A 26,474-nucleotide genomic window follows, 5' to 3' on the forward strand; every position below is an offset into this window, starting at 1 on the left:
TCAGCGCCACTCTCCCAGTGCAGAGCTCCCTCAGCGCCACTCTCCCAGTGCAGAGCTCCCTCAGCGCCACTCTCCCCTCTCCCAGCGCAGAGCTCCCTCAGCGCCACTCTCCCAGCACAGAGCTCCCTCAGCGCCACTCTCCCAGCACAGAGCTCCCTCAGCACCACTCTCCCCTCTCCCAGCGCAGAGCTCCCTCAGCGCCACTCTCCCAGCGCAGAGCTCCCTCAGCACCACTCTCCCCTCTCCCAGCGCAGAGCTCCCTCAGCGCCACTCTCCCAGTGCAGAGCTCCCTCAGCGCCACTCTCCCCTCTCCCAGCGCAGAGCTCCCTCAGCGCCACTCTCCCAGCACAGAGCTCCCTCAGCGCCACTCTCCCCTCTCCCAGCACAGAGCTCCCTCAGCGCCACTCTCCCAGCACAGAGCTCCCTCAGCACCACTCTCCCCTCTCCCAGCGCAGAGCTCCCTCAGCACCACTCTCCCAGCGCAGAGCTCCCTCAGCACCACTCTCCCAGCGCAGAGCTCCCTCAGCACCACTCTCCCCTCTCCCAGCACAGAGCTCCCTCAGCGCCACTCTCCCAGCGCAGAGCTCCCTCAGCGCCACTCTCCCCTCTCCAGCGCAGAGCTCCCTCAGCGCCACTCTCCCCTCTCCAGCGCAGAGCTCCCTCAGCGCCACTCTCCCCTCTCCAGCGCAGAGCTCCCTCAGCGCCACTCTCCCCTCTCCCAGCGCAGAGCTCCCTCAGCGCCACTCTCCGAGCACAGAGCTCCCTCAGCACCACTCTCTGAGCACAGAACTCCCTCAGCGCCACTCTCCCCTCTCCCAGCGCAGAGCTCCCTCAGCGCCACTCTCCCCTCTCCCAGCGCAGAGCTCCCTCAGCGCCACTCTCCCAGCGCAGAGCTCCCTCAGCGCCACTCTCCCCTCTCCCAGCGCAGAGCTCCCTCAGCGCCACTCTCCCAGCACAGAGCTCCCTCAGCGCCACTCTCCTCTCTCCCAGCACAGAGCTCCCTCAGCGCCACTCTCCCCTCTCCCAGCACAGAGCTCCCTCAGCGCCACTCTCCCAGCACAGAGCTCCCTCAGCGCCACTCTCCCCTCTCCCAGCACAGAGCTCCCTCAGCGCCACTCTCCCAGTGCAGAGCTCCCTCAGCGCCACTCTCCCAGTGCAGAGCTCCCTCAGCGCCACTCTCCCCTCTCCCAGCGCAGAGCTCCCTCAGCGCCACTCTCCCAGCACAGAGCTCCCTCAGCACCACTCTCCCAGCACAGAGCTCCCTCAGCACCACTCTCCCCTCTCCCAGCGCAGAGCTCCCTCAGCGCCACTCTCCCAGCGCAGAGCTCCCTCAGCACCACTCTCCCCTCTCCCAGCGCAGAGCTCCCTCAGCACCACTCTCCCAGTGCAGAGCTCCCTCAGCGCCACTCTCCCCTCTCCCAGCGCAGAGCTCCCTCAGCGCCACTCTCCCAGCACAGAGCTCCCTCAGCGCCACTCTCCCCTCTCCCAGCACAGAGCTCCCTCAGCGCCACTCTCCCAGCACAGAGCTCCCTCAGCACCACTCTCCCCTCTCCCAGTGCAGAGCTCCCTCAGCACCACTCTCCCAGCGCAGAGCTCCCTCAGCACCACTCTCCCCTCTCCCAGCACAGAGCTCCCTCAGCGCCACTCTCCCAGCGCAGAGCTCCCTCAGCGCCACTCTCCCCTCTCCCAGCGCAGAGCTCCCTCAGCGCCACTCTCCCAGCACAGAGCTCCCTCAGCGCCACTCTCCCCTCTCCCAGCACAGAGCTCCCTCAGCGCCACTCTCCCAGTGCAGAGCTCCCTCAGCGCCACTCTCCCAGTGCAGAGCTCCCTCAGCGCCACTCTCCCAGCGCAGAGCTCCCTCAGCGCCACTCTCCCAGCACAGAGCTCCCTCAGCGCCACTCTCCCAGCACAGAGCTCCCTCAGCACCACTCTCCCCTCTCCCAGCGCAGAGCTCCCTCAGCACCACTCTCCCAGCGCAGAGCTCCCTCAGCACCACTCTCCCCTCTCCCAGCGCAGAGCTCCCTCAGCACCACTCTCCCAGTGCAGAGCTCCCTCAGCGCCACTCTCCCCTCTCCCAGCGCAGAGCTCCCTCAGCGCCACTCTCCCAGCACAGAGCTCCCTCAGCGCCACTCTCCCCTCTCCCAGCACAGAGCTCCCTCAGCGCCACTCTCCCAGCACAGAGCTCCCTCAGCACCACTCTCCCCTCTCCCAGTGCAGAGCTCCCTCAGCACCACTCTCCCAGCGCAGAGCTCCCTCAGCACCACTCTCCCCTCTCCCAGCACAGAGCTCCCTCAGCGCCACTCTCCCAGCGCAGAGCTCCCTCAGCGCCACTCTCCCCTCTCCAGCGCAGAGCTCCCTCAGCGCCACTCTCCCCTCTCCAGCGCAGAGCTCCCTCAGCGCCACTCTCCCCTCTCCAGCGCAGAGCTCCCTCAGCGCCACTCTCCCCTCTCCCAGCGCAGAGCTCCCTCAGCGCCACTCTCCCAGCGCAGAGCTCCCTCAGCAGCACTCTCCCAGCACAGAGCTCCCTCAGCGCCACTCTCCCCTCTCCCAGCGCAGAGCTCCCTCAGCGCCACTCTCCGAGCACAGAGCTCCCTCAGCACCACTCTCTGAGCACAGAACTCCCTCAGCGCCACTCTCCCCTCTCCCAGCGCAGAGCTCCCTCAGCACCACTCTCCCAGCGCAGAGCTCCCTCAGCACCACTCTCCCCTCTCCCAGCACAGAGCTCCCTCAGCGCCACTCTCCCAGCGCAGAGCTCCCTCAGCGCCACTCTCCCCTCTCCCAGCGCAGAGCTCCCTCAGCGCCACTCTCCCAGCACAGAGCTCCCTCAGCGCCACTCTCCCCTCTCCCAGCACAGAGCTCCCTCAGCGCCACTCTCCCAGTGCAGAGCTCCCTCAGCGCCACTCTCCCAGTGCAGAGCTCCCTCAGCGCCACTCTCCCAGCGCAGAGCTCCCTCAGCGCCACTCTCCCAGCACAGAGCTCCCTCAGCGCCACTCTCCCAGCACAGAGCTCCCTCAGCACCACTCTCCCCTCTCCCAGCGCAGAGCTCCCTCAGCGCCACTCTCCCAGCGCAGAGCTCCCTCAGCACCACTCTCCCCTCTCCCAGCGCAGAGCTCCCTCAGCACCACTCTCCCAGTGCAGAGCTCCCTCAGCGCCACTCTCCCCTCTCCCAGCGCAGAGCTCCCTCAGCGCCACTCTCCCAGCACAGAGCTCCCTCAGCGCCACTCTCCCCTCTCCCAGCACAGAGCTCCCTCAGCGCCACTCTCCCAGCACAGAGCTCCCTCAGCACCACTCTCCCCTCTCCCAGTGCAGAGCTCCCTCAGCACCACTCTCCCAGCGCAGAGCTCCCTCAGCACCACTCTCCCCTCTCCCAGCACAGAGCTCCCTCAGCGCCACTCTCCCAGCGCAGAGCTCCCTCAGCGCCACTCTCCCCTCTCCAGCGCAGAGCTCCCTCAGCGCCACTCTCCCCTCTCCAGCGCAGAGCTCCCTCAGCGCCACTCTCCCCTCTCCAGCGCAGAGCTCCCTCAGCGCCACTCTCCCCTCTCCCAGCGCAGAGCTCCCTCAGCGCCACTCTCCCAGCGCAGAGCTCCCTCAGCAGCACTCTCCCAGCACAGAGCTCCCTCAGCGCCACTCTCCCCTCTCCCAGCGCAGAGCTCCCTCAGCGCCACTCTCCGAGCACAGAGCTCCCTCAGCACCACTCTCTGAGCACAGAACTCCCTCAGCGCCACTCTCCCCTCTCCCAGCGCAGAGCTCCCTCAGCGCCACTCTCCCCTCTCCCAGCGCAGAGCTCCCTCAGCGCCACTCTCCCAGCGCAGAGCTCCCTCAGCGCCACTCTCCCCTCTCCCAGCGCAGAGCTCCCTCAGTGCCACTCTCCCAGCGCAGAGCTCCCTCAGTGCCACTCTCCCAGTGCAGAGCTCCCTCAGCGCCACTCTCCCCTCTCCCAGCGCAGAGCTCCCTCAGCGCCACCCTCCCAGCGCAGAGCTCCCTCAGCGCCACTCTCCGCTCTCCCAGCGCAGAGCTCCCTCAGCGCCACCCTCCCAGCGCAGAGCTCCCTCAGCACCACTCTCCGAGCACAGAGCTCTCTCAATACCACTCTCCCTGACTGCCCTCTCACGTTCCACATTTCACTGGTGAGAAGTCTTTGGCCGAGCTCGTTCTCTTTGTAGGTGTTCTTTGGAATACCTGGCTTGGGTAGAGGAAGATAATTCAGATTTGGGGTTACTAAACTGTGGGTATGCTATGTTGGTGCCAGAAGTGTGACAACACCTGGCACTGCCCCCAGCACATCCTCTGACTATGTCGGTCATTGACACAATCAACACATCTCTCTATGTTTTGAAGTACATATGACGAATAAAACAGATCTTTATCACGTGTACATCGAGACAAGTTGTTTATATCAACAACTAACCTAAGAATGTGTTGGGGGTAGCCTGCAAGTGTCACCACACATTCCAACGCCACAGTAGCAGGCACACCGCCTGGCCATAGACTGCATTCACGTTTGTTAGCAAACACTTAAGGTGAGAGGAGGTAGGTTGAAAGGAGATGAATGGGGTGAGTATTGGACATGGTGGGTGCCTTGAATTCACTGCCGGGGTGTGGGGAGATGTTGATATGATGGAGGCATTGAAGAGTCTTACATAGGCATGTGAAAGTGGAGGGATATGAAAGTTATGTAGGCAAGAGGAGTTGGTGTAGTGAAGTGTTCAATTGCTATTTTAAATGGTTTAGCACAGCTTCATGGGCTGAAGGGCCTTTTCCTGTGCTGTCTGGTCTACATTGTTCTCTGTCCCTGAACTTGGTTGCCTCTCTGTTTAACCCACAGTGGGTAGCATAGAACAATTCAACATAGAGACAGGCCTTTTGGCCCACAATGTTGTACCAAAACAATTAAATTAGTAATCAAATGACTAAACTAATCCCTTCTGCATTCACAATATCCATATCCTTCCATTTTCCTCACATTCATGTGCCAATCTAATCATCTCTTAGAAGTCCCTAATGTATCTGCGTCTACCACCATTCCAGGCACTCACCACTCTGTGTTTAAAAAAAAATCTTGCCCCTCACATCTCCTTTGAAATGACCCCCTCTCACCTTAAATGCATGTCCTCTGGTATTAGACATTTCAACTCATGGAACATATTAGTTTTTGTCTGTTCTATCTGTGCCTCTCATAATCTTGTAAACCTCAATCAGATCTCCCCTCAGCCTCTGTACTCCAGAGCATGTGAACACACATTAGATGTTGATGGAATCAAGCTTGGCTCTAATCACAGGTCACTGCTGCCAGACTTGGATCACTAGATCATACAGCAAGACACTGGTTTTGGTTGCAAAGCCCCAACATTAGCCAGGAGATGACCCTAAGACCATAGGGAAGAATTAGGCTATTTGGCCCATCACATCTGCTCCACCATTCTATCATGGCTGATTTATTTACCCTCTCAACCCCATTCTCCTGCCTTCTCCCCGTAACTTTGAAGCCCTGACTGATCAAGAATTTATCAACCCCTTGCTTTAAATATACCTACTGACTTGGCCTCCATGTCCGTTTGTGGCAATAAATTCCACAGATTCACTATCCTCTGGCTAAAGAAATTCCTTCCCCTCCTCCTCTCTGTTCTAAAGGGATTGTCTTCTATTCTGAGGCTGTGCTCTCTGGTCCCAGACTCTCACGACAAGAAAGGTGCTAGGAAAAACAGCATGAAGAGTCTGTATCATTATTACAAAATGGGCTGCACCCATGACACTTGGTCAGAGGCAGATGGCTGATACGGCATAGGATGTCTATCGCCGCCCCCAAACATCTTCCCGCCACCTCAACAGTGATAGAGTTCCTATTCTCTTTTCCTACCACACCACGAGCCTCTGTATCCAACACATCACTCTCTGCAACTACTGCTACCTCCAAAGGGATCCTACCACCAAACATATCTTTACCTCATCTCCTCTCTCTGCTTTCTGTAGGGATAGCTCTCTCCATGATTCCCTTCTCCATTCATCTCTCCCCACTAATCTTCCTCCTGCAAGTGGCCAAAATGCTACACCTTGTATTCTTTCCAACCAGATGGCATGAATAACGATTTCTCCTCTTTTTTAAAAAAAAATTCCCTCCCCTCTTCTTCTATTCCCCACTCTGGCCCTTTACCTCTTCTCACCTGGTTATCACCTCTCCCGGGTTCCCTCCTCCATCCCTTTCTCCTATGATCCACTCTCCTCTTTTCTATCAGATTTCTTCCTGTTCACCCCTTTACCTTTCGCACCCACCTGGCTTCACCTATCACCTTCTAGCTATCCTCCTTCCCTTCCCCTCCCCCCACCTTTTTATCTTCCCCCTTCCTTTCCAGTCCAAAATGTCGACTATTTATTCATTTCTAAAGATGCTGCTTGCTGAGTTCCTCCAGCATTTTGTGTGTGTTGTTTAAGATGTCCAGCACAGTTATAGGCCATTTAGCCCATCTAGTCTATTACCAGTGTCTATGCCCTACCACCCCATGGCATTTGACAGCCTGCGGACCCCAGAATTGTCAAACGTGACGAGCACAGCAGGGAGGTTTCAGTCTGTCAACGGCTATTTCGATCAGTCGCATTCGTGCTTGGTTAGCACAGTGCTTTACAGTGCCAGTGACCCGGTACAGTACAGTACCCGTCGCTCTCTGTAAGGAGTTTGTACATTGTCTCTGCGATCATGTGGGTTAACTCCCACAGTCAAAGATGTACCGGTTGCTAAGTTAATTGGTCATTGTAAATTGTCACGTGACTAGGCTAGGGATAAATCGGTGGGCTGCTGGGCGGTGCCGCTCATTGGGCTGGAAGGGCTCGTTCTGCATTGTATCTGAATAACTAAATAAACAGATTTTCCTGTGAGGCAGAGTACTGGTGTTCAGTATGAAGGAGAAACCCTGGGCTGCCATGTTAAACCTCTGACCTCTCTGTCCATCGCCTGTGCTGTTACATCAAGGGCCAACATGCAACTTAAGCTGAAGGAACAACACCCAGCACCTCACCTTCCATCTGGGCAGGCTGCAGCTGTGGCAAGTTCTCCACTTTCAGATAACTTGCTAATTCTGTCTGTTGTATTAAAATAAATTTATTATCAAAGTACTTATATATACTACCTTCACAGTAAAACAGAGAAATACAATAGGATCAATGAAAAACTACGCACAGAGACTGACAAGTATCCAATGTACAAAAAAAGACAAACTGTGTAAATAAACATTAGCTAGATAGATATTGAGAACATGAGTTACATAGAATATAGAATAGTACAGCACAGTACAGGCCCTTCGGCCCACAATGTTGTGCCGACCCTCAAACCCTGCCTCCCATATAAACCCCCACCTTAGATTCCTCCATATACCTGTCTAGTAGTCTCTTAAACTTCACTAGTGTATCTGCCTCCACCACTGACTCAGGCAGTGCATTCCAAGCACCAACCACTCTCCGAGTAAAAAAACTTTCCTCTAATATCTCCCTTGAACTTCCAACCCCTTACCTTAAAGCCATGTCCTCTTGTATTGAGCAGTGGTGCCCTGGGGAAGAGGCGCTGGCTATCCAGTCTATCTATTCCTCTTATTATCTTGTACACCTCTATCATGTCTCCATGTTGTAGAGCCCTTGAAAATGAATCCGTAGGTTGCGGAATCAGTTCAGAGTTGAGGTAAATGAAGTTTTCCACACTGGTTCAGGAGTCTAATGGTTGAAAGGTAATAACTGTTCCTGAACCTGGTGGTGTGGGACCTGAGGCTCCTGTATCTCCTGCCCAATGGTAGTACCAAGAAGAGAGCATGGCCTGGATGGTGAAGGTAGTTGGTGATGGATGCTGCTTTTAGATTATGAAGACACGTAGTCCTCTTTTATTGTCATTTAGTAATGCATGCATTAAGAAATGATACAATATTTCCTCCGGTGTGATATCACAAAACACAGAACAGACCAAGTCTGAAAAAACTGACAAAACCACATAATTATAACATATAGTTACAACAGTGCAACAATACCATAACTTGATGAAGAAGTCCATGAGCACAGTAAAAGTTCAAAGTCTCTCAAATGTACCACATCTCACGCAGACAGGAGAAGGAAGAAAAACTCTCCCTGCCATGCCCGACCACAATCCGTCTCTGAGTCATCCGAAAACTTCGAGCCTCCGAATCAGCTCTCTGACCCCGAGTACTGAGCGCCATCTCTGTCCGAACGATTCGACCTCAATCTCGGTCGCCAACAGCAGGCAAAGCCGGGGATTTTGAGGTCTACCCTCCAGAAGATTCCCGACCACGCAGTAACGACAGCAGCGAACGAGCGTTTCAGAAATTTCTCCAGATGTTACTCTGTGCTTTCATGTCCTTCTCCATCAAATCAGAATTGTCTACGGTCCCTATTTAACGGATACGATATCATTTTTCACTGGTGGGCTGCGCACGTGCTTTCTTGTGGCAGTGCTCCTTGTGGATGTGCTCGATGGTGGGGAGGGCTTTGCCTGTGATGAACTGGGCTGTATCCACCACTTTTTGTAGGCTTTTCCGTTCTTGGGCATTGGTGTTTCCATACCAGGCTGTGATACAGGCAGTCAGGATACTCTCCACCACACATCTTTAGAAGTTTGTCAAAGTTTTAGATGTCATGCCGAATCTTCACAAACTTTCTAAGGAAGTAGGGGCACTGCTGTACTTTCTTCATAATTGCACTTGTGTGCTGGGCCCAGATCAGGCCCTCTGAAGTGATAACACTGAGGAACTTAAAGTTGCTGACCCTCTCCCCCTCTGATCCCCTCCTGAAGTCGATAATCACCTCCTTGGTCTTGCTGACATTGTTGTTGTTCTGGCACCACTCAGCTAGATTTTCAATCTCCGTCCTATACGCCACCTTTGATTTGAGCTGTGATGGTGGTATCGTTATATATAGTACTGAAGCTGTGCTTAGCCACACGGTCATAAGTGTCAAGTGAGTAGAGCAGGGGGCTGAGCACACAGCCTTGTGGTGCACCTGGGCTAATGGAGATCATGGAGGCGATGTTGTTGCCAATCTGAACTGACTGCGGTTTGCAAGTGAGGAAATCAAGGATCCAAATGCACAAGGGAATATTGGGGCCCAGGTATTGAAGCTTATTGATTAGTTTTGAGCTGGTGAAACTTTGGAATTCCCTCCCATGAGAGCTGTGTAAATGGCGCCACTGAAAATATTGAGGTCTGGAACTTCAAGATGGTTAAGGATCAAAGGGGACAGATAGGGAAATGAAGCTAAGGCCAAAATCACATTAGCTGTGACTTTCTGGGTGGCAGCAGTACAATCCCAGTTTCGCAGTTTCTCCATGTGAGGTAATCTTTATATATTAAAAAATTGCTAAAAGTTTTTTCTTTTTTCCGAAGAAACACTGGGAGATTTTCTTTCAACCACCCCTTGTGGAAGGGAGTTACCCATTTCTACCCTTTGAGAGGTTTACAGGAAGCAATTAGTAATGGCAGAAATACATTAAGACCTGTTTGGAACAGCCAGTCTCTTCTGGGATGCACTCAGGGTTTGAGGGGTCACACTCAGGAGGTTAAAGAAAGGCACTGGGGTGGGGGAGCAGTGTTAGAGAAGGGCATGTTCTCAGTCTGAGACAAAGCACACAGACCCTGAGGTGGCACACTTGGATGTTAAGCAGATGTGCTTTGGGGGGTGTTGGGGTTAAGAGGATGTGATTAGGGTTAGGTTTAGGATGATGTTAATCCTAATCCATTTGGACCTATGTGTCACAATAGTCCCAAATTAGAGTGCTTGATTCTTGACTGTTGTAACAAAGTTACAATTAGCAATGCAAGAAGGTAACACAAGACCATGTCATCAAGGTTGGCGCAGAACGAACAATAAAGAGTTCCAACACACTCAGCAGCAGTGAACATGGATCCCCACTGGAGGAAACAGGTGTGGGTTACCTGACTGGGGTCAGGTGAACAGCTTCGGGAAAGCTGGCCGATTGCAGTGTGCGGTTAAGGTCCTCCGTTATTTCTGGCAGTTCTATTCACTGTTGGTTTTAGACAAGCAGACACATGGCTGTGTTTTGGTTGTAGTTGTTAAACACTGTCCTCTTCACACCCAACAATCTATTGTCACTGAATGAGTGCTGGTTCTGAATTTGTTGTTGAACTCACCTCCGAGGCTGAGATGGACTTCCACCAATCTGTGCATAAACCTGGCGGTTATCTTGTTAATTTGTTTATTTGCATGTTTTGGGGTCAGTCCAGAGGCCAGCATTTATAGCCTGTCCTTGCCCGCCTTTGAGAAAGGAGATGAGTACCCTCCCCCTAAAAAAACAAATATCCCACAGCAATTGTGACCCAGAAGAGAAGTTTTACATGTTATTAAGTTAAAGGAGGTTTTCAATGTTGCTAAAACCATTGGTCTGGGGATGGGAAGTGTCTGGCAGTTCAGCTCAAAGGATGATGAAGAAATCTCCGAAGGAGGAACAGTGTGACAGTGAACGATCAGACTAAAAACTCAAGCAGGAATCTACATAGAAAGCAGAAGGAAATGCTTGTCTTTTAATGCTGGCCACATAGCCTGTTTAGGGAGTTTGCTGTTGTGTTCATCACCGTTCTCTACATTCCCCCCACCCCCCTCATGCACTAACAACAAGAACGCACTGGCAGAGCTTTACACTATCATCAGCTCTGTACAAAACAAGCATCCGGACGGCCTCTTCATAATTGCAGGAGACTTCAATCATGTTATTTATTGTGTTCTTTATGCTTATTGTTGTCTTTTATGCTGAATCGGATCCTGAGTAACATCAGTTTGTTCTCCTTTACACTTGTGTACAGAAGAATGACAATAAACAATCTTGAATCTTAAAGGGAGGGGAATTATAATAGGGTAGTTTAAAATAAATACTTCTTTCTTCAGAATGGAAATGAGTGGAGGGCCAAGGATGCAGAGTGAAGGTTTTAAAAGGCAACAGGGACAGGAATTAAGTGCTGGCAGCCATATCTTGTGAGAGAATTAATTTTATAAAGTACTGTGAGTAAAAGAAGCAATACTGGAGAATTTAATATCCAGTAATGCTCTGGACCGGATGACCGACATCCTTGAGTTTTAACGTGGTGGCTTCCATTTAGTATCAGAGAATGTTTATAATATATAACTTGAAATTCTTACTCTTACACAAAAACATGAGAGAAACCCCACAGAGTGAATGACAATAAAATGCTAGAACCCCAAAGCCCCCTTCTCCCCCTCCCACGTACAAGCACCAGCAAAGCATTGACCCTCCCCCTCCGCCACATTTCAGCAAAAAGCATCAGCACCCTCCACCCACCAGGCAAGCAACAGCAAAGCCCCCAAGAGAGACTGTCATCTGCAGTACAGATCGTTTACCCATCATGCCACAGGCTTCATCCCTTCCTAATAAAGGGGTAGAGAGGTGTCACACAACAGAACAACTCACTAATTACTTACACAGTGCTAAAGTCTGCTACGTTGCACATTCTTTCAGTTCTCTGACTCAAGAATCGACAGCAAACTCTCCCCCCACCAATGAGAGAAAGAGAGAGCGCACACAATTCGTCGAGTACAGGGATCTCCAACTGGTGTTCCTGATATTCCGTTTTCTCCTGCAACACTTCATTCGGTGGCACTGGCATGGAAGCCACAAAGCCTCAGAACCCTGAAGGTACGCGCTCGTCTTCTAGGCCACACCCTTGGGGTATCGAGAAAAGGCCAGTTGGTGAGCCCTGGAAATGGGAACCATCATTGTAAAGAACCACAGTTTGAGTGCAGCTGCGGGTCAAGGGCACTGACAGAACCCATCCAACTTGAAAAGGAAAAAAAAGAGAGGTTGAAGTTAGAAATTAAGCTGTTTCCGCAGATGAGCTCAAAGAAGCCGTTCTCCAGTGCTATTGTAGCTCCACTAAAGACACTGGATTCAACATTGTCACATTGTAGAGTAGTCCCTGTGGATCAGGAGGTGGGAAAATAATTGTCATGTTTGAAAGGAGGGAAAGGAGCAGTCTTTCCAGCTGAGACAACACTTCCCCTGTGAAAATGCTGGGATCGTCTATTGTGTCCAGTACTCCTGGTGCAACCTCCCCTCTGTCAGTGAGACCATAATAAATTGGGGAACCTTTTCGTCAAGCATCTCTGCTCCAGCCACGAAAAGGGGAACTTTCGAATGACCAAACATTTTAATTCTGATACCCATTCCCATTCCAGTATGTCGGTCCATGACCTCCCCTTGTGCCACGATGAGGCCACCCTCAGGGTGGAGGAGCAACACTTTGTATTCTGCATCTCCATTCCTAGACCAAAGGTTTTAGCAACGTTCAAAACATTCTTTAAAGGAAGCCCTGAAGGAGGGTCTAGGCTTGAAATGTCAACTATTTATTCATTTCCATAGACCTCCTGAGTTCCTCCGAGATTTTGTTTTGCTCTGGGTTTCCAGCATCTGCAAAATCTCGTGTTTGTTATTTATTTGTTTGTCTTATTTAGAGATACAGCACAGCTGCAGGCCCTACTGGCCCATCAAGTCCGCACCACTCTTCCCTCCGGTTTCCTCCCACATTCCAAAGACATTCGTAGGTTAATTAGTCATTGTAAATTGTCCTCTGATTAGACTATGGTTAATTAGGTGGGCTGCTGGGTTGTGCGGTTTGTTGGGCCTGAAAGGCTTGTTCCGTGCTGTATCTCCAAATTAATTGATTGTGCACATGTGACCAATTAATCTACCAACCAGTATGTCTTTGGAATGTGGGAGGAAACCAGAGCACCCAGAGGAAACCCACGCAGTCACAGGGAAAAAACTGGCTGTCAGACTGACCAGGTGTCGTAGAATTAGGTGAGCATGTTATGAAAGAGATGGCTGAAAATCATATTGCAATAGCTGCTGGAAATGGAGTCAAGCAGCAGAAAGAGACTCTTTGGCCCATCATGTCCTTGCCAACCATCAAGTACCCATCATTGCTAATCCCATTTAAAACAGAACAGTATAACACAGTACAGGCCCTTCGGCCCACAATGTTGTGCCGACCTTTTAATCTACTCTAAGATTACTCTAACCCTTCCCGCCTATATAGCCCTTAATTTTTCTATCATCCATGTGCCTGTCTAAGAGTCTCCTAAATGTCCCTAATGTGTCTGCCTCTACCACCACCCCTGACAGCATGTTCCATGCACACACCATCTTCTATGTAAAAAAAACTATCTTTCACACCCTTCTATATTTTCCTCCAATTACCTTAAAATTCTATCCCCTTGTATTAGCCATTCACCTGCACTTGGTCCTCTGCTTCCATACCTTGGGGATCTAGGGCTCATCCAGATGCTGCTTAACTGACTGCACTTGACTGCAGCATCCCTTGGGTAGTGCATTGCAGATTCCACTTTGGGGATGGTTAGTCTGTTACCATCTCTGCCGAGTCTCTTGCCAGGTGCAAAGAGATCACAAAAGCACGCAGACTGGTCAAGTCAGTTGGCAGCAATAAGGCAAATGCAAGGTAGGACTTGAATTATTTTGATTTTTAATGTCTGTAAAAAAAAAAAATGAAAACAAAATAGTAAAAATGGGAAAACAGGTGGATCTTGGACATAAGACGTTCAGTGAAGGCTACTTGAGTCCGTCTTTAGCTTATTATAAGCTCAACTAAATCAAAATAACAATATAGCGAAACCTTGTTACAGAGTTGGTGTGGATGTTGGGCTTCTCGCTACAAACACCTCACATACAGCTCTGTCTGTATAGGGTGTGGTGGCTTTCAGAACACTTTATCACCCACCTTTTCCTTTAGTTCCGGTTTCTGTTAGTGACTTCTGTCCAGCTCCCGATATTGGCTCTATGTGTGTGCTCTGAAATCTGAAGATTGCTTTGATCAACTCTGGGAAAAAGCTTCATTTTGTGAGATGGAGCACCTTTTGCCTTCTATCCCATACCCCCCCCCGGTAGATTCCTGTCTGCCAGGCCATTGACCAGCAATCCCATAAGCTGTTCCATGGTCTAGGAGTGGGTTCGATAGACCACGGGCAGCAAGAACATAGAAACATAGAAAATAGGTGTAGGAGTAGACCATTCGGCCCTTCGAGCCTGCACCGCCGTTCAGTATGATCATGGCTGATCATCCAACTCAGAACCCTGTACCTGCCTTCTCTCCATACCCCCTGATTCCCTTAGCCACAAGGGCCATATCTAACTCCCTCTTAAATATAGCCAATGAACTGGCCTCAACTGTTTCCTGTGGCAGAGAATTCCACAGATTCACCACTCTCTGTGTGAAGAAGTTTTTCCTCATCTCGGTCCTAAAAGGCTTCCCCTCTATCCTCAAACTGTGGCCCCTTGTTCTGGACTTCCCCAACATCGGGAAAAATCTTCCTGCATCTAGCCTGTCCCATCCCTTTAGGATTTTATACATTTCAATCAGATCCCCCCTCAATCTTCTAAATTCCAGAGAGTGTAAGCCTAGTCGATCCAGTCTTTCATCATATGAAAGTCCTGCCATCCCAGGAATCAATCTGGTGAACCTTCTTTGTACTCCCTCTATGGCAAGAATGTCTTTCCTCAGATTAGGGGACCAAAACTGCACATAATACTCCAGGTGTGGTCTCACCAAGCCCTTGTACAACTGCAGTAGTACCTCCCTGCTCCTGTACTCAAATCCTCTTGCTATGAATGCCAGCATACCATTCGTCTTTTACACAGCCTGATGTACCTGCATGCCCACTTTCAATGACTGGTGTACAATGACACCCAGGTCTTGCTGCACCTCCCCTTTTCCTAATCGGCCACCATTCAGATAATCTGTTTTCCTGTTCTTGCCACCAAAGTGGATAACCTCACATCTATCCACATTAAATTGCATCTGCCAGGAATTTGCCCACTCACCTAACCTATCCAAATCACCCTGCATCCTCCTCACAGCTAACACTGCCGCCCAGCTTCATGTCATCCGCAAACTTGGAGATGCTGCATTTAATTCCCTCGTCTAAGTCATTAATATATATTGTAAACAACTGGGGTCCCAGCACTGAACCTTGCGGTACCCCACTAGTCACTGCCTGCCATTCTGAAAAGGTCCCGTTTATTCCCACTCTTTGCTTCTTGTCTGCCAACCAATTCGCTATCCACATCAATACCGTGTGCTTTAAGTTTGCACACTAATCTCCTGTGTTACCATTCAGTACCAGGATTGAGTGAGCGTGCTCTGCCTTTTTCCAGGCTTGAGGAACTAAAAACTAGAGAGCACAAGTTTAAGGTAAACGGGGAAAGATTTAATAGGATCTTTAGGAACAACTTTTATTTTACACAAAGGGTGGTATTTATGTGGAATGAGCTTGATGCAGTACAATACAGGTTCAGACAATACTTGACTGAAATGTCAAAATCCCAAAAGCTTTGATATTCAATTTTTTTGAGTGCTGACATGACATCACAAATGGAAAATCCCACCAGGCGCTGGGAAGGTTCCCAGGTGATGTGCAGATCTCTGCGCAGCACTGACAGTTTTGAGAAGTGACCTCGCATACCTAATGAACAAAAGTAAATGAAAAATACAGCATAAAGCAAAATGAAGATCTCGATTGTGTATTGAAAGAGTGGATTTGTCAGCGTCAGAGGGAACATATGCTGCTTAACAGTTTGCTGATCATGAAACAAACAAAGCTCTATCATGGCTGTTACATACTTCATGGATATTTTGTGACTGTCTTATGAGGATGATGTAATGGTCTTGCGGAGGTCACATGATGTAATTTCCCACCGATGTGAGGTCACGTGATGACATGTTCACCACAGGTATATAAGGAGACCCCTGATGTGACGCAGTTAGTTTTCAGTTTAGATCGTCAGTCAGATACTCTGCTATTTTGTGTACTTGGCTCATGACGCAGTTTTGTTTTAAAGTGAAGTTCTACTTCCTATTGTAAGTAGTATTGGAGAGTGAAGACCTTGCCAAAATACAGGAATTCGCTGAGTTGAGTAAAGCTGATATCATTTGGCGGTTTTGGAGAGGATCGACCTTTATTAAATCTTCGTTCAAGTAAAAGTGACCTGCAACTGAGATATCCCCTGCTAAAGTAGGAAAGATAGTGCAGTGTCTAATTGCCAGAGGAAAAGGTCAGTTCCTTTAAACCATTTTATTTCTATCATCGTGAATCCTGTGGACAAGACAGGTTCCAGTTGGGATCAGCAGTATCGTGACCTCTTCGAGGAATTCTTTACTTCAGGAAATTCTCTCCTAATTGACTGTATAAATCTCTTGGACTTTCGAATTTACCATTCTAAGAACTGTGTTCGAATTTACCCTTTTAAGAACTGTTCCAGAGTTGCCGTATAGCGGTTAACTTCCGGTTAAGTCAGTCGTTTAAATATATTTCGCTATGTTCTTGTGCAGAGTTTAATAAATGTTTGTTTGCTTTTATAAAACCTGACTCAATTGATATTCATTGTTGCCAGTCACGTGACATAAATCTGGGGGCTCGTATGGATATGTTCCAATTTTGAGTTTAAGTACTTGTTTAAGTATCAACCTGATTTGGAAAAGGGAAATACCCAATTCTTTTGATTGGTCTGTGGGTGGTATTCGGCAGCAATGAATATTGACAACTTTATGGAATCGCCAAACCTGGAGTTTTTAGCAACAGTGAGAACGGGTGTTGTATCCGAGATTGCTAGAAGGTTGGACCTTAAAGGAATTAACGAAGGTTGCAACAAAGCCAGTAATTCAGAGAAAAATCGCGGCACACTATAAAGAGTTGGGTGTTTTTGATGAAGAAGTGTTAGATAGGTTTCCACTGAGTAATCTAGAGATGCAGTTACATCTTGAACAAATAAAATTAAAGCAATTAGAAGCTGATTTGGAAAGAAGTCGGTTAGAAGCTGAAAATAACCAGAAGGAATTCAAGGCTAGAGAAGCCCATAGGAAAAGGGAATTTGAAGAAAGAGAAGCAAATAAAAGGAGGGAGTTTGAGCTAGAGATGGAGAAATTAAAGTCTGAAAATCAGTCCTCTGGTTTTAGGAAACAGTTTGTTGCTTGTCGAGAGGTTATGTTGGCTCCTCCAGTTAATGAAGCAGAGGTGGACAAATATTTCCAACATTTCAAAATTGTTGCTCTGAGTTTAGAGTGGCCGAAAGAGAGATGGCCAGTGATGTTACAAAGTGTAATTAGAGGCAAGGCACAACAAGTTTATACAGCTTTAAATGCTGAGCAAGCACTTGATTATGATATTGTGAAACAGCATATATTGAAAGTGTATGAACTGGTTTTGGAAGCTTATAGAGAAAGATTCAGAAATTTGAAGAAATCTGTGTAAAAAGCTTGCGTGGAATTTGCCTACAAGAAATCTGTGTGTTTTGAGAGATGGGTTTCCTCTAAAAATGTGAATGAGGAGTATAATAAATTAAAAGTGTTGATTTTACTGGAGGAATTTAAAAGGAGCATTCCTGTTGAAGTGAGGACATACTTAAATGAAAGGGACACTGCTACATTGCAGGAGTCTGCTAAATTAGCTGATGAGTATGTTTTAATTCATAAGAGTAAATTTTCTCCAGGTAGGACTTTTAAGAGGAAAAATAGCACAGAGCATCCAGGTAAACCAGAAATTAAATCTGAAGTTAGTGAGAAAGGTAAGGATGAAGGGAGATGTGAAGGAAAGACTTTTTGGTCTGATTTGTAATTATTGTAAGAAACCTGGACATGTAATAGCTAACTGTTTTCAATTGAAAAAGAAAGAGAAGGAAGAAGTCCCAGATGCTTGTGTGCAGCATATTGAAACACCTGTAAATCCACAGATTTCGATAAATACCAATGAAATTTTGTCAGAGTCTGACCAAGTTAAGAGGGGATATGAACATTTTATAACTTAAGGATTTGTATCCTTGAAAGAGGGATCCAATCCAGTACCAATAAGAATCCTTAGAGATACTGGAGCTTCTCAATCACTAATGTTAGACAGTGTTCGAAAGTTTAGTGACGAGTCTGACATTGGTGAGGTAAACTATATAAGAGGAGTTGGGAGTGCCCTTATGCCGGTATATTTGCGTAGAGTAAATATAAGATCAGGGTTAGTTACAGGGCTTGTTAAAGTAGGACTACAACCCAGTTTACCCGTGAATAATGTTTCTGTTTTGTTAGGGAATGACTTAGCAGGTGGACAAGTTTTTCCTGAAGTGCACTTGACAATCAAGCCTATTTCTGAGGAACCACAGAGGGATTCTAACACAGATTCTTCCTGTGTTGTAACCCGAGCTATGGCTAAAAAGACTGATGTACAGGATGAGGTTGTTATCCATGACTGTTCAACTCGGGATGTGAATTTTGAGGATGTATCAGAAATTTTCTTACCTACATTATTTGATCAGAATTTTGGTAGTAAGTCTGACCATGAAGATTTGTCTTTATCTCGGAAGGAGATGATAGCAGAGCAGGGTAGAGATCCTGAGATTATCAAATTAAAGGAACAAGCTCTTCCAGATAGTGAAATTGAGAAGGTGCCAGTAGGATATTATTTTGAAAAGGAAGTATTAATGAGGAAGGGGAGATCACCTACAATTCCTGCTAGTGAGGAATGGGAAGTTAATCACCAGGTAGTAGTTCCTGAAGTTTATTGAAATGAGATTATAACTATGGCTCATAGTATGCCTTTGGTCGCCATCAAGGTGTAAAGAAAACTATGAACAAGGTTTTTAAACATTTTTACTGGCCTAGTTTAAGAAAAGATGTGGTGACATTTTACAGGACGTGTCATACTTGTCAGATTGTGGGAAAACCTAATCAAGTTACTCCAGTGGCCCCACTGCAACCGATTCCAGCACTTGGTGAGCCGTTTTCCAAAATTATTATAGATTATGTAGGCCCGTTGCCAAAAACTAAAACTGGACATCAATATTTGTGGACCATTATGTGCACAGCGTCTAGGTTTCCAGAGGCAATACTTCTTAGGAATATAACAGCCAAAACTGTGACAAAGGCTCCTATAAAATTCTTTACTTATTTTGGGTTGCCTAAGGAAATACAATCTGATCAAGGTAGTAATTTTATGTCTGGATTGTTTCAGCAGATAGTTTATAAACTGGGAGCAAAACAGATTACCTCATCTGCATATCAACCAGAATCGCAAGGAGCCTTGGAGAGGTTCCATTCTACCCTCAAAACTATGATTAGGACATATTGTGTGGAAAATGAAAAGGACTGGGATGAAGGTGTACATTTACTACTTTTTGCAGTACGAGAGGCAGTATAGGAATCATTAGGTTTTAGTCCTTTTGAACTTGTGTTTGGGCATAGAGTTCGAGGACCTTTGCCCTTGTTGAAGGAACAGTGGATTAATAAAGAGGTACTGAAGCACCTTCAATAACTCCAAAAGACTGAAGCTGGGTGAAATACTGAAAGGCTTTTATTCACTGTACAATATGACCTCCGTGCTGATTGTCTGCCCCTGGACTGAGGGGAAGGGGCAAGGCGAAATCACCTTTATTCAGGATCTGTGGGAGGAGCCACAGGGGCAGTCAGCAGAGGGGCGTGTCCAGACAGTTAACCCAGTTACAACATATATATGAGGTTTACCACATTCATCCCTCCTTTTTTTAAAAAGAGTCCCGCGGGGTGAAGTGACTGGCAATATTTAAACAAGTATATTTACAGGTTAAGTCTATCAGGCAGTCGAGTCTGTCGCTGTGATCTACATAGCATCGGCGACGGTGGTTGTGCTGGCTCCAGCCTGACTTGAGGTGTTAGCACGTTAGGCGTCGGTAATACCTCGTGCGTGTGCGTCACGCCAGGTATGGGAGTGTCATGTAGGGTCTGTATAGGGTTTGGGGTGCACAGTGTCTCGTAGGTACATACATTGGTGGGTACGGGGTCAATAGTCACCACAGAGCGTTCAGGGTAGGGGCCCGGTGCTCCTGCGGGTGCCAGGTCGTGGATGGAGACTGTGTCCTCCCGCCCATCAGGTAAAACCACATAGGCATAGTGGGGGTTCGCATGAAGTAAGTGAACCCTCTCGACCATCGGTGAGTATTTATTGCTCCTCGCATGTTTCCAGAGCAGCACTGGCCCCGGGGACATCAGCCAAGTCGGTGGGGTGATCCCCGTGGTCGACTTTCTGGGAAAAGAAAAGAGCCACTAATGAGGGGTGGCATTGGTGGACGTGCATAACAGGGAGCGGACGGAGTGGAGTGCCTCGGGAAGGACCTCCTGCCAGCGGGAGACCGGCAGTCCCTTTGACCTGACAGCTAAGAGTGTGGCTTTCCACACTGTGCCATTCTCCTTCTCCACCTGTCCATTCCCCCGGGGATTATAGCTCGTGGTCCTACTAGTTGCAATTCCCCTAGCCAGTAGGTATTGGCGCAGCTCGTCACTCATAAATGAGGACCCTCTGTCACTGTGGATATAGCATGGGTATCCGAACAGAGTGAAGAGCTTGCGCAGGGCTTTTATAACTGACGTGGTAGTCGGGGCAGGGGATGGCAAAGGGGAACCGCGAGTACTCGTCGATAACGTTAAGAAAGTACACATTGCAGTCGGTGGAGGGAAGGGGGCCCTTAAAGTCAACACTCAGTCGCTCAAAGGGGCGGGTAGCCTTGATGAGTTGTGCCTTTTCAGGTCTGTAGAAGTGCAGTTTGCACTCTGCGCAGACTTGGCAGTCCCTGGTCATCGTCCTGATCGCAAGGGAGCAAGGGTTCCGGGCTTTCACAAAGTGGAAAAGCTGGGTGACCCCGGGGTGGCAAAGATCTACATGTAGGGCATATGGCCGATCGATCTGCGTGCTGGCGCACGTTCCCCGGGATAGGGCATCGGAGGGCTCGTTGAGCTTCCCAGGCCTGTACATGATGTCATAGTTGTAGGTGGAGAGTTTGATTCTCCACCTCAGAATTTTATCATTTTTGATTTTGCCCCGCTGTTGCTTACTAAACATGAATGCGGCTGAGCGCTGGTCAGTTAGCAGGGTGAACCTTTTGCCAGCGAGATAGTCCCTCCAGTGCCTAATAACTTCCAGTATGGCCTGGGCCTCTTTCTCTACCGCAGAGTGCCGAATTTCAGGGCCTTGAAGGGTACGGGAGAAGAACGCCACTGGTCTTCCTGCCTGGTTGAGGGAGGCAGCCAGTGCAAAGTCGGAGGCGTCACTCTCTACTTGGAAGGGAATGGCCTCATCCACCGCATGCATTGCTGCTTTGGCAATGTCCCCTTTTATGCGGTTGAAGGCCGCGCGGGCCTTGGCTGAGAGGGGGAATGTGGTAGACTTGACCAGGGGCGGGCCTTGTCTGCGTAGTTAGAGACCCATTGGGCGTCATATGAAAAGAAGCCCAGGCACCTTTTGAGGGCTCTGAGGGTGTTGGGAAGAGGGAGTTCCAACAGGGGGTGCATACGCTCGGGGTCAGGGCCAATGACTCCATTCTCCACGACACACCCAAGGATAGCAAGTCGGGTGGTCCCAAGTACACACTTGCCCTTGTTATAGGTGAGATTGAAAGCTTTGGCCGCTTGGAGAAATTTTTGGAGGTTGTTGTCGTGATCCTGCCGGTTGTGACTGCAGGTGGTGATGTTACCCAGATATGGGAACGTGGCCTTCAGTTGGCACTGGTCCACCATCTGGTCCATTGCCCTCTGGAAGACAGATACACCATTCGTGACACTGAAGGGGACGCGCAGGAATTGATAAAGCCTGCCGTCCGCCTCGAAGGCAGTGTAAAGGCGGTCCTCCCGGCGGATGGGGAGTTGATGGTAAGCGGATTTTAGGTCTATGGTCGAGTACACCTTGTACTGTACTATCTGATTGACCATATCCGCGATGCGGGGTAGAGGGTACGCGTCGAGCTGCGTGAACCTATTGATGGTCTGGCTATAGTCCACGAGCATCCTATTCTTCTCCCCGTTCCCAACAACCACCACCTGCGCCCTCCAAGGACTTGTGCTTGCCTCAATGACCCCCTCCCTGAGCAGCCGCTGCACCTCCGACTTAATGAAAGCTCTGTCCCCCGCGCTGTACCTCCTGCTTTTAGTTGCCACAGGTTTACAGTCGGGGGTCAGGTTGGCGAACAGCGGTGGGGGAGGGATCCTGAGGGTGGAGAGGCCGCAAATGGTGTCGGTAGTGTGGCAGTTGGCATGGTGTTGGGTGGGATGTGCGAGTCGGTGTGTGTGTGGTCAGTAGCGGGGTATGTGACGTATCTCTACAAAACTGGGGATTTACGACAGTAATTGGCGGGAGGGGCCCATCATACTTCATTGTCACGCTTTTCATGTGGCTCTGGAAGTCCAACCCCAACAGCACAGGGGCGCACAGTTGAGGCAAGACCAGTAACGTAAAGTCTCGATATTCTGTGCCCTGCACCACTAGTGTCGCTACACAACCCCCCCGGATGTCTGTTGTATGCGACCAGGAAGCCACGGTGACCCTCTGACTTACCGGCTATATCATGAGTCCACAATGCTGCACCGTGTCCGGGTGGATAAAACTCTCCGTGCTGCCTGTGTCAAACAGGCAGCTTGTCTTGCGCCCCTGCACCAGGATGTCCATCATTGACCTCGCGAGCTGGTGGGGAGCGCTTTGTTCGAGGGTCACGGAGGCCAGGGTTGAGTCACTGTCTTGGTCCGGCGCAGTGGGGTGCCCCGTGAGCACCCGTTGGTCGTAGGTGATGGGAGGGGGCACTGACCAAGATGGCTGCCCCCATGTCTCGCACATGGTGGCGGCGTGCAGAGAAGATGGCAGCAGGCAAGATGGCTGCCCCCATGTCTCGCACGTGGTGGCGGCGTGCAGAGAAGATGGCAGCAGGCAAGATGGTGACCCCCATGTCTCGCACGTGGTGCTGCTTGATCCCACTCGTTGTTTGGACTTACAGACCTTGGCGAAGTGGCCCTTCTTTCCGCAGCTGGAGCAGGTAGCTTGTTGAGCCAGGCAGTGTTTCCGGGGGTGCTTCTCCAGTCCGCAGAAGTAGCACTTTGCGGACTCACGACTGGCGGGTTGTGGGGTCTGCGGCGCCCACGAGGCCATCGGGGTATCGCGTGCCTGGAGAGCCTCAGAGTTGTGCAGAACGGCCTCCAGCGTGTCGGCCAGCTCGATCGCCGAACTTAAGGTAAGATTGTTTTTTTCCAACAGCCGCTGGCGCACATACACTGACCTGGTCCCTGTGACGAAGACGTCTCTCACTAGGAGTTCTGCATGCTGCACCGCCGTCAGCTCCTGGCAATTGCAGGCTCGCATGAGCGTCCGTAGGGCCTGGACGAACTCAGCACTTGACTCCCCGGGCCGTTGTTGCCGTGTCGCTAAGCGATGTCGCGCATAGACGCTGTTTATTGGCCGCAGGTATTGTCCTTTGAGTGTGCTCATCGCGCCATCGTAGCTCGGCTGGTCTCTGATCAGCAAATAGACCCGTGGACTGACCCTGGAGAGTAGAACTCTGCGCTTCGCTGTGAGGTCGGTCGCTTTAATCTCCTCTAGGTACGCTTTGAAGCAGGCCAGCCAGAGTTCGAAAGCGTTTCCAGCTTCAGGCGTTTGTGGATTGAGGTCTAACTTGTCAGGTCTCAGTGAATTTTCCATGCTTTAAAATTTACAGCGAATAAAATTGAAGCACCTTCAATAACTTCAAAAGACTGAGGTTGGGTAAAATACTGAAAGGCTTTTATTCGCTGTACAATACGACCTTCACAGTGAGTGTCTGCCCCCGGACTGAGGGGGAGGTGCAAGGCGAACACCTTTATACAGGACTCTGTGGGAGGAGCCACAGTCAGCAGAGGAGCGTGTCCAGACAGTTAACCCAGTTACAACATATATGGTTTACCACAGGTACACACTAATTTGCTAGATTGTGTTTTAAAATTTAAGGAAAGATTACATAAAGCTTGTAGCTTGGCCAAGGAAAATTTAAAATTGGCTCAGGAGAAGATGAAAACTTGGTATGATAAGGAAGCAAGAATGAGGTCATTTAAGCCTGGGGATAAGGTGTTGGTTCTTTTCCCGGTGCAAACGAACCCATTACAAGCTAAATTTCATGGTCCTTATGAGATTAAATCTAAAGTAAATGATGCGGATTATGTGATTAAAAACCCCAGATCGAAGAAAGGCAACACAGCTGTGTCATATAAATATGATAAAACCTTATTATGAGAGGGAGGTTGCTACTATGACTGTTATGGTCAATACCGAGTCTGATCTTCCTAAAAACTTAATGGATGGTTCATGTGAAACTCATTTTAAGCTCAACATTATTTCTGCCAGGTTACCAAACTGCACAATTCTGGGAAATATTGATGAGAAATTAGCTCATTTACAGCCAGAGCAGAGAGAGCAGATGAAACAGTTAAATTTTAAATATAGGGATTTATTTCCAGACGTTCCTAGAAGAACCACCATAGCTTCGCATGATGTAGATGTTGGAGATGCAAAACCCTTAAAACAACATTCGTATCGGATGAACAGGGAAAAATGTGAACTTGCTGAACAAGAAATTAAGTATATATTAGAGAATGATAATATTAGACATTCTAATTCGAATTGGAGTTCACCGTGTGTTATGGTGCATAAGCCAGACAGTAGTTTTGTACAGATTACAGGAAGGTGAATGCTGTGACAAAAACTGATGCATATCCAATCCCTAGGGTAGATGATTGTGTGGATAAAGTTGAACAAGCAAAGTTCCTTACAAAGATTGATTTGTTAAAAGGTTATCGGTGTGTTCCATTGATGGATAGAGGTAGGGAGATTTCTGCATTTGTAACCCCATCTGGGTTATATGAATATGATGTTCTTCCATTTGGGATGAAGAATGCACCAGGTACTTTCCAGCAGATGATTAATAGTGTGATTCATGGGTTAAAAGATACAGATGCCTATATTGATGATTTAGTTACAGGAAATAATACGTGGAAAGCCCATATTACTGCGGTGGAGAAACTATTTGAGAGACTTTCAAAAGCTAACTTCACTACTAACTTAGCTAAAAATGAATTTGGTCATGCCACTGTGACTCATCTTGGTTCTGTTGTAGGTCCGGGCTCAGTTGAAGGAAATGCTTAAGGAAATAAATCAAACTCTAATTTAGCAACAAAGTTTGATGTTACAGGAGTATAATATTTTGATAACTCATATTAAAGGTAAAGATAATGTGATGGCTGATTGTCTATCTAGATGTTAAATGTACAATGTAAATTTTTTTATGGAGTGATATTTTAACCTTTGTAACACTCCTACTGTATGTTAGTTTGCAAAATGCTGTATGATAATACTGTGTATGTTGTAAATTTTATACATTTGTATTTTTTTGTAAATAGTTAATTGTTAAAATTTTGCTCTTAAAAAGACCAAAATTTTTGTTTTTGGAGGGAGGTGTTACATACTTCATTGATATCTTGTGACTGTCTTAGGATGATGTAATGGTCTTGTGGAGGTCACATGATGTAATTTTCCTGCTGATGTGAGGTCACGTGATGACATGTTCACCAAAGGTTTATAAGGAGAGCCCTGATGTGACGCAGTTAGTTTTCAGTTTAGATCGTCAGTCAGATACTCTGCTATTCTGCATATTCGGCTCATGACGCAGTTTTGTTTTAAAGTGGAGTTCTACTCTCTATTGTAAGTAGTATTGGAGAGTGAAGACCTTACCAAAATACAGGAATTCGCCGAGTCGGGTAAAGCTGATATCGTTTGGCGGTTTTGGAGAGGATCGACCTTTATTGAATCTTTGCTCAAGTAAAAGTGACCTGCAACTGAGATATCCCCTGCTAAAGTAGGAAAGATAGTGCAGTGTCTATTCGTCAGAGGAAAAGGTCAGTTCCTTTAAACCGTTTTATTTCCGTTGTTGTGAATCCTGTGGACAAAGCAGGTTCCGGCTGGGATTAGCAATAACGTGACCTCTTCGAGGAATTATTTACTTCAGGAAAGTCTCTCCTAATTGACTGTATAAGTCTCTTGGACTTTCGAATTTACCGTTCTAAGAACTGTGTTCGAATTTACCATTTTAAGAACTGTTTTTGCATTTACCCTTTTAAGAACTGTTCCAGAATTGCCGTATAGCAGTTAACTTCCGGTTAAGTCAGTCGTTTAAATATATTTCGCTATATTCTTGAGCAGAGTTTAATAAATGATTGTTTGTTTTTATAAAACCTGACTCAATTGATATTCATTGTTGCCGGTCACGTGACATGGCTAACTAAAAATTGAAGGGGATTGTAAATATTCAGCAGGCTGGTTGCAGAAATTTAAGAAAAGACATTGCATTGATTTTTTTAAAGATTTACGGTGATGAAGCATCTGCTGGTGACGAAGCAGCAGAAAAATTCATTGCTAAGTTTGCCAAGATCGTCACTGATGAAAATCTAACACGCTGAATGGCTGCCTCAGTACGTATGTGTGATGAACAAATGTAAGGCAAAGACTGCTTGCTGGTAGCACATAAATTCTGAGCCAGGAATGATGGCGATCCCAAAATATATGACATATTCTGAAATCTGAAACACTTAAACAAAACAGCATTCCACTGGGGCCAAGGTGCAAAACACAGTCACACACAGCAC

At 48.3% G+C, this 26,474-nt stretch overlaps 1 protein-coding gene and 1 long non-coding RNA gene across 4 annotated transcripts in view; one reads left to right on the forward strand and one right to left on the reverse strand.

Annotated features, from left to right (window-relative positions):
- Positions 1-26,474, forward strand: part of LOC140187470 (uncharacterized) — a 50,809-nt gene that overhangs the window by 1,754 nt on the left and 22,581 nt on the right. The gene's annotated exons all lie outside the window — the stretch shown is intronic.
- crk (v-crk avian sarcoma virus CT10 oncogene homolog) overlaps positions 15,290-26,474 on the reverse strand; it is an 88,833-nt gene continuing 77,648 nt past the window's right edge. Inside the window, exon 2 of the mRNA XM_072242787.1 lies at positions 15,290-15,495. Within this exon, the coding sequence (XP_072098888.1) occupies positions 15,325-15,495 (171 nt within the window). The 3' untranslated portion in view covers positions 15,290-15,324. The remainder of the gene's footprint in view (positions 15,496-26,474) is intronic.

The sequence above is a fragment of the Mobula birostris genome, chromosome 25 (genome assembly GCF_030028105.1).
Source record: "Mobula birostris isolate sMobBir1 chromosome 25, sMobBir1.hap1, whole genome shotgun sequence".
Lineage (NCBI taxonomy): Eukaryota > Metazoa > Chordata > Chondrichthyes > Myliobatiformes > Myliobatidae > Mobula > Mobula birostris.